This window comes from Lytechinus variegatus, chromosome 17 (genome assembly GCF_018143015.1).
Source record: "Lytechinus variegatus isolate NC3 chromosome 17, Lvar_3.0, whole genome shotgun sequence".
Lineage (NCBI taxonomy): Eukaryota > Metazoa > Echinodermata > Echinoidea > Temnopleuroida > Toxopneustidae > Lytechinus > Lytechinus variegatus.
Window position 1 is genome coordinate 12,833,892 of NC_054756.1, and position 8,875 is coordinate 12,842,766.

An 8,875-nucleotide genomic window follows, 5' to 3' on the forward strand; every position below is an offset into this window, starting at 1 on the left:
CATCATCGGCATTGGCATCATCATCGTCATCATCTCCACTACCATCGGGACCCGATCATCATCATCATCATCGTCATCATCATTATCATCATCATCACCATCATCATCATCATCATATCACTACCACCATCATCATTAACATAGGCCTATCGTCCCCATTATCATTATTTTCATCATCTTAACGCCTCATCACTATCCCCACCTTCTTTTTTTTTCTCTCCCTCCGCACCTATATTTCTGAATCCCAGCTTGCCTCCCATGTAAAACTCATGAAGATTCCGTCTTGACAGTTTAATGGTATGTGAAAACAATTTTAGAGGGTGAAAACTTTCGTATTGTCTTCAGGATGGACACAAATTACAACTCGTCATATAATCAGGGAATACAAATCACCAACATCAAAACAATATCTTCCGTTAAAATATCATCAGCTCCCGCCAAATCTGCGTTACACAACCTCAAAATTTCTTCATCCTTTCCGGCCACATTCATTGTCCCAGTTTGGACAAAGCAAACCCGAAATCTGCATATGAATTCCGTCCCAAATTTCTGCTATATAATTTCCCAGTTTGTGTTAGTCCTCATTTGTGTTCCATTATTGTATTGTTCATTTTTTAATTATTATTGTTTTTATCATTATTATTATTTCCAAACCCCTTATGGCTTTCTCTTGAGTAGTTGACAGACGACAAAGGGTCGCTTGGCTCCTCAACGGCAAAACGAAAACAAACCAATAAAACAGCTGAGAAGCCTGAATGAAAACAGCTGATCTGCATACAACGCATGCGTAAAGAGTTCTTGCATAATTATGCCATTCCTTTTCTAGTGGTGCATGCACTACACAAAGGCGTTGAAGTTGTGTGTATACGTACGTGTGGGCGAATGTCTTCCTTTCCCTCCGGTATTTCGAGTACCCGCATTTTCTGAATGCAATAGATGCCGATTTAACAAATGTAATGATTCATATCGTATTACTTCATAATTTGTATATTCTATTGATATTTTGATTTAATAAAAATAATTAAACTTTAATCATTTATAACAATGAACTCATTATGCATTTAATATTTTTGAGAATAATTTTTATACATTAAAACTTCATGATCATATTGTTGCATTAGATTGGACACGAAACTCTTTATCTAGAGCGGAGTGAGAGAATATCCAATCATACAGCCCGATACAAGGACGTTCGGTTAGCTCATGGCGTGGCAGTGTTCACCGACCAATAAAAAACACGCTACCTCATAAATATTCATGTATTTCCAGGGCGCTAAATTTGATCAGAAATTCTCGCGCTCTAGCTATTCCCTCGCAAAACCTCGCAGCTGAAGGACGTCCCTCGCCTCCTCTCCCAACCAGACCCTTCCAGTTTTTTTAGGCAAAAGTTTTGAAGTTTTCCTGTTTGTTTCAACATTCTTCACTAGTTTGTCTAAATCTACAACAATCATGCTCTCTGCTCACTCTCCAAACACCACCAACAACGTGAGGAACTTGACCACAAAGATGCAAAATACCGCGATTGACGACAAAGAAAATGGGGTAAGTTTCGTAATCTTCATCGTTTTGAAAGCTAAATTACTGGAAGTAAAATGATTGTACAAATGTGGGCTAAATGTAGCCAGGCTTTATATCCAATATTCAATTAAAAGAATAATTGAAATCGTGCATAAACTGCAGTCTGCACTGAAAATAGGCGAAACTTAAATTTTTTTTGTGTCCATTTTCATTTCGCCGGCGGAGTAGCTCAGTAGTAGGCCTAACATTTATTTTCCCGCGTTTTGTGATTGTGAATCAGCTGTGGTAGGCTAATTGAAATTTGATTACTGTCTGATACCTGATTCTTCTTTTTTATTGACAGGATGTATTCACCCAAAAGAACTCCACACTCAAACCAAGAGCTATCCTCGGAGAGGTCCAGGTAAGAAGTTCCCCCCCCCCCTCCATATCAGAAATTTCTCGCTCGTCAGTCGTTCAGATCCAGCGAGCAAGGGCTTACGCAAGCCAACGGCCGACGCCATGCGACTCGACCGTTGGCGTTGCGGGCCTTACATAAGCATTGACCCAACGGCTTTCCGCGCTCTCGCTGAGCTGTGACATACAGTAACCTGAACTCATTGTTCTCCGGTCAGCTTTCTGACTTCGAATTCTATTCCCATCATCCTGCCCATTCCTCATTTTTTGAAAAGCAGTTTCTGGTTTGTGCATTTCTTGAGGCATGCCTATTTACATGATTTATGCCAAGGCAAATTGTCAAATTTAAAATGTCGGAGTCAGTTTGATTCTGACTCGACTGTGTGACAAGTGCAAGTCAAAGTTTGAACATTACAAATTGCTATCCTTTCCATTCCACAATCTGCTGACAATAATTAGCGAGACCAGTCATGCCAGATAAATTTAACTAACGTTAGGCTCTATTTTCAATTGGGCAAGTGACAGACAATGATTTATTTTTAGATGTTAACTTTATTTAAAACCTAATTATCAGGCCTAAACTAAAGCCGCCTAATGGCTAATTAGGCCTAGGTCCTAGGCCTATGCCTTTTTTTTTTCAGTTTCACTTTTTCTATTTTTTTTTTTGGGGGGGGGGGGTTAAATCTACTCATGCAAGCCTGATTGCTAGACTTGGATTTGAGTCTAGGCCTACTCAATATTCAAGAATTCAATCTGTTTTTTTTTTATCTTTCAATTATTTTTTTTTTGCCTTGCCACTTCAATTTTTTACATGTAGTAGTGTTTCAACTTCAAGATCCTGATGTAACCTTATTTTTTTTTGTCTTTTCCCCAGAATTTACTGCAAGTGGAAATCCCCTATTCACAAAAATTGAAAGAACATGCAAAGGTATGTAATTTTCACCCATCTTCATTATTTATTGCCAAGTCTTACACAATGCTGAGACTTCTGAATAGTTTCTTTCACTTATGAAAATGCAAATTATTATTTCCATCTAAACTAAGTTATCACAGTCCTGAATTATTATTTTTTTATATTGAAGTGTTTGTTTCTGATACCAGTTCTTAATCTTACATGTATTTGTATGTGCAGATTTATTTTAAATGTACTGTGTGTGACAAAACTTGGTCTCAGTCTAGTCAAGATATATTAAAGCTCTGGAGATTAATGTTTGTTGTATACATCTTTGTTTCAGTGAAGATTATGAAAATATCTCTTCTAGTTAGTGTAGTACATTAAAAGGATTCTGTAGAAATGTGTCTGAAAATGAAGGTCTGGATTGATTTCCTTAAATTAGATCGACAAAAGTCATGTCATTAATATCAACAATCATGATCTTTTTTATATTTCTTTTAATGTGAGTTTTCTTTCTTTTTAGTCAAAACTTGTCAAACAAGAGAACACAGGCAAAAGAGTAGTCTCCAATGTAAGTAAATTATCTCTCCCCTTTAGAAATATTTAAAGGATGCCATTGTCTTGACTAAGTTTGAAAGAAATTGAGTTTAGTCGACCACTAACAAACATGGGTGATTGTATTTCTACAATTTTTAAAGTAAAACAAATTCACCATAAGTAAAATCATCTTGTGTACTCGCTGTACTGTCTAATCCATCTTTAATTCTCTTCGTTTTTTTTTATGCCTCCGGCCACAGTAGATGGTAGATTTGAGTAGGCATACCTACACCAGTACATGTATTTTGGGGGGGGGGGGCATTTTTATCATGCATTTTCCCCTCCCACAATTTGACACTAATTTTGCAGCCACTTATAGGCCTATATTGAAGTGCTCTTCAACATCAAATCTGTCCATTAGAAGCTGGATTTCTGGACCCTAATAGTACATGCAATAATCATCTACAAGTAACAAAGGCTCTTTTTGTATATACGGGTATTGCTGAATAAGACTACATATCGGTGTATAAACGTGATACATTGAGTGCCACAGTGCTCGTCTATAACAACATACATGCTGGTCCTAATAATCACTATCACTTAATCCTTGAATGAAAATTACAGAAGCGAGAGGAAGAACCTCTTCTAAGGGAGAACTCCCGACGCTTTGTCATCTTCCCCATCCAATATCATGACATCTGGCAATTCTACAAGAAGGCGGAGGCATCCTTCTGGACGGCCGAGGAGGTCGATCTTTCCAAAGACTTGGACCATTGGGCCAAGCTCACAGACAATGAGAGGCACTTCATCTCGCATGTTCTTGCTTTCTTCGCTGCAAGCGATGGTATTGTCAATGAGAACTTGGTAAGTAGTTCTTGTAGAAATGCACCCTCAGAATGTGGCCCTGAAAAGCAGGGTGCTGAGCTCTACCTCATGCTTGCCAAATCTTTTTCTGACCAAAATTGCTTGCGGAACATTTTTTTAACAAACCAGCACTCCATCCTGCTTTGGGAGTGGATAAATTTCATACATTGTGTTTGGAGAAACCTGGGTTTGATTTCATGATTTCACAGTAAATTTCAACAATTTTGAAGTGAGCAAATAAACATCCCTTTTCAAACTTAATTGGAAAATACTTTTTAAGGGTGGAGTAAATCTGGCAAAACAATATTTTATGGTATTCTGAGATTGAACATATGTTCTAATCAATCAGTTGATATACAATTTTCACATATATGTAAAAATTCAGGAATGCGCAGTGGTTCCCCCTTTTAATGACGAATTAAAATGATGAACTGTTGATAAATAATTCCCAAGGCCAGTTTAAATCGAGTACTCATGGGAAAAAAACCCTTAAGTTATAAATCATAACCGATTGTAATACTTAAACCGTTCAATGATTTTAATTTTCCTTCTCCAGGTTGAAAGGTTTAGCCAAGAAGTGCAGATTGCAGAGGCGAGGTGTTTCTACGGGTTCCAGATTGCAATTGAAAACATCCACTCAGAAATGTATTCATTACTCATCGACACATACATCAAAGATTCAGCTCAGAGGTAAAGATAGCCTTTTAAAAATTTATTTAGAACTTATTTTTGGCTTTCCTCCCAAAAAATATGGGAGCTCTTTCAGACTTTTTCCCAATTATTTGTGACCACTTGTGTCCCTGCTATTCAGCAACTACCAACTAAAAATAGTACGACTTGTCAGCCCAGTTGATTTGAATTCATGTCAAAATTCTACTGACTAAAAGATGTCCATGAAGTGTAAAATGAAATTCCACAAAGATTTATGTTATCCAAATAACCTATATTCCACTAGTTATATTCGACTGTCAAAAAAGACGTACCGTATATAATTGATTCAAGTTAAATGTAATTAAGTATACTTTTTTATGAAAGCTCTTATCAACATATGAAAGAGTTCATAATATTCTAGGCCAACGATGTTGATTGGTTTTAAAGAGCAAAGATCATTGCACTTATGGGTGATAGGATCATGATTCCAGTTTCGTGATTAATTATGAAGTACTTTCAATCAATTTTTCCATTTCAAGTCGTGAGAAGGAATAGGAAGCATAGATTACAGATTTAAATTCAGATTGCTTTACATGGAAGCTCTTTCAACCACTATTCCATTTTCTACTCTCCATCATTCTTTCAACAGAGATTACCTCTTCAATGCCGTTGAGACCATGCCGTGTGTCACCAAGAAAGCGCAATGGGCGCTGGACTGGATCAGTAGCGACAGCGCAGACTTTGGTACAAGGGTCGTTGCTTTCGCAGCAGTAGAGGGCATCTTCTTCTCGGGTTCCTTTGCCGCAATCTTCTGGCTCAAGAAACGAGGTCTGATGCCAGGGCTTACCTTCTCAAATGAACTCATCAGCAGAGACGAGGTAACCTATTGTAGATAACTCTGCCTAAGTACATTCCTTTGACACAGCAGAAATCTCTTCAACTTTGACATAGATGTATACATACATTGCATTTGACGCATGTTTTGAATTGACCAGGGGCACATCTTACTAAGAGTCCAGATTGATCCAATCAACCTCAACTGTATGGAAGTCCATTGATTGTCATAATTTTTTTTTTTTTAAATTGCATAATGTTTAGTAAGCAAAGAAAAGCACTGAATTTTCAAGAAATCAATGAATGTATGAATTTACACCATATCAAAGTATTTCAAGCAAACATGGATTCTAGGTGACTAGGCATTGTTATGCACTGGCATTCTATAGTTACATGTATGGTTGATCAGATCAATTGCTACTCATTGTAAGACAGGGTCCTGGTCTAATGGAGGTAGTTTCCTGTATTAAGGTATTCCTTTCACCTATTAAACCCAAGGGTCCAGTTTACATAACTAATTGATTGGTCAGCACTGCCATTTCTCTACAGGATTGTAGCGCCCATGATGCAACAGGATCATACTGTTACACGCGGTGAAATTGAAACTGGATAGATATTTAATGTGTAAATATAAGATACGGTGTCAGGGATACTTTTTTCTGGGTATTCATGAGCCCACCAGCTTTAATTTGGAAAATTGTATTAATTTTTACATTGGTTCCTGTGGGAGTTAAGGGGCTATCTTTCAATTTGGGAGTGCCCCTTAAGGCATATTGGCCGAGGCTTTGGTGTAATTTTTGTCCCTTAAAGAGAAATTCCAGTAGTTGCAGTTAACACTGATTTCATGAGAAAGTCTGTAAAACAAGGCTTAATTGCCAGTATATCATCGAGGATCTAGATCTGGTACAGTTACATTAACTGGACTTTGTGAAATCTTGAAATCTACGCTGAAAAATGTTCACACCGAAAATCCCCAACACAGATAAGCGCACCTGGGACAGTGTATTATGATTCGGGTAGGGCGTCGGGCCCGACGCCCTACCCGAATCTCGTGCTTATTTGCTGATTTCTCAGCAATTACACAATTTCTTCCAGAATCCTTGGCACATGCGTTTTATTTATACAAACAGACACTTTAGTGGTCATTTCATTGGATTCTGTACGAACTCATTTTGATATCGTTACCAAAACTAGCATTTACCTTTAACAGATCTGTTTCTAAAATGATATTCTGTCTTTTGACTTTACCATGAAATAATCAATTGTCTCAACTACAGGCATTGAAATTAAATCATCAACTTTTTTTCATCCAGGGTCTTCACTGCGACTTTGCATGTCTGATGTTCAAGCATCTCAACAACAAGCCATCGGAAGCTCATGTCCAGGGGATCATCAGGGAAGCGGTTTAAGATCGAACAGGAGTTCCTGACGGACGCTCTACCCTGCTCTCTCATCGGTATGAATGCCGGCCTCATGAAGACCTACATCGAGTTTGTAGCCGACAGGTTGCTTGTTGAGCTTGACTGTAAAAAGGTGAGTTTGGGACTGAGGCATTAGCGGGATGGGCTGTTCTTTTCACTATGAGAATCGGAACAGACGGTACCTGTAATTGGTTAAATCAATATTTTTTGATGGGTAATTGGTGTATGATGTTGCAAATTGGATGGAAACTGATCATTGCTGAAAAAAAATAATTCTGACAAGTACTTATCATAAAATGATGGTAAATGTGGCTGCGCTACAAAGAGCATGGCATAGCTTGGCCTCCACCAATTTTGTAGGATAATTCAAACTAAGAAAGATCGGATTAAAAGTTGAAAACTCCAGCAAAAAATACCATTTTACATGTCACAAGTTCATCGAAATATAGCGGAGTCCACAGGAGTTCAATCCGATGTTTTTAATATTAGTTTTTAGCAACCAATTCTGAAAGATTTTTGTTGTCAAAGAAGGCTGTAACAAAACCATGTTGAAGCAGTATCTGAATATTTATCCTGTTTAATGATGATTGATTAATGTATTACTAAAACTAATATCTGCGCTGATCCACCTTCATCTACAGGCACATATTACAGGTTTTTTTAGAGCTTGATCATGTTACCACTATAAAAATTATATTTCCTTGTACAGATCTGGAATGTCGAGAACCCATTCGACTTCATGGAAAACATCTCGCTGGAAGGAAAGACAAACTTCTTTGAGAAGAAGGTCGGTGAATACCAGCTGATGGGAGTTATGAGCTCCACGAAGTCGAAGGAAAAGCAACACAAGTTCAGCTTGGACGAGGCCTTCTAGAAGGCATTCTCAGGGAACTGATGTATTAATAGACACTGAAATTGGACACTTCTCAATTGCTCGGCTTGATGCAACCCATGCGCAGCGACCTTGTGCCTTGCTCAGAACTCATCTATGCAGAAGAAGCTGCGGTTGGTGTGTGTCCTTGGCTGCAAGATCAGCTATCTATATTCTCCAGTCTGAACTGAAAGCGGGCAAGTCGGAAAGAATTCATGGGAGATGTATAGACCTAACTTAAGCAATAGATGTTTAATATTTATAGGCGAGGGGTCCGTACAAAATAGTCTTGAAACAGAAGTTATGAATTTGGTCAAGCGATCTGATGAAAGTTACATCTTGCAAATCTCCAGAATGCGCTTGAAAGTCAAGTCGTCTTGGATGGTTCCAAATTCATTTTGTTTTGTCCAATTTAAACTATGATGCATGCACTTGAGATTCCCTATATTCGTGTGTGATCGACTTCCTCCATGAAATCTTTTCATACGAAGAATTTGTAACCCTGTTAACAGGATTTTCAATATGAAAACTAAAAAAAATAGCAAAAGTCGTACCTCCTGCAAATAATTTATTGAGGGACATTTTTTAATGTTATATTTTGTACAGAAATAAGTTTTTATTGTGTAGACCTCTGTTTTTAGCAGCTGTGGTTTGTTTCTATTTTAATTCTAGCCAGCAGATTACAACTTCATAGGCATAAACAGCAGTGGTGCTACAGTTTTTCACTGAAGTTGCTTTTTTTTTAGAATGCTCTTATATTGCTTTTCTCGGTCAATTCTTTGCAGTGCATCTCGGATTTGAAAGGAACGTTTCTTCGACGCAAGGAAAAAACATCTCTCCTCAAACTGTACTTATTTATAAAGGAGCAGTTTCCTTCGATGGGTGATG

At 37.8% G+C, this 8,875-nt stretch overlaps 1 protein-coding gene across 1 annotated transcript; it reads left to right on the plus strand.

The window, feature by feature from the left end:
* Positions 1-1,290: 1,290 nt before the first annotated feature.
* On the plus strand, positions 1,291-8,205 carry LOC121430785 (ribonucleoside-diphosphate reductase subunit M2 B-like). The gene is given in 10 exon segments (XM_041628183.1): positions 1,291-1,542; positions 1,862-1,921; positions 2,789-2,842; positions 3,333-3,380; positions 3,971-4,210; positions 4,767-4,900; positions 5,511-5,739; positions 7,009-7,101; positions 7,103-7,228; positions 7,826-8,205. Coding segments are annotated over 10 exon segments (1,242 nt in total). The 5' UTR covers positions 1,291-1,449; the 3' UTR covers positions 7,991-8,205.
* Positions 8,206-8,875: the final 670 nt, after the last annotated feature.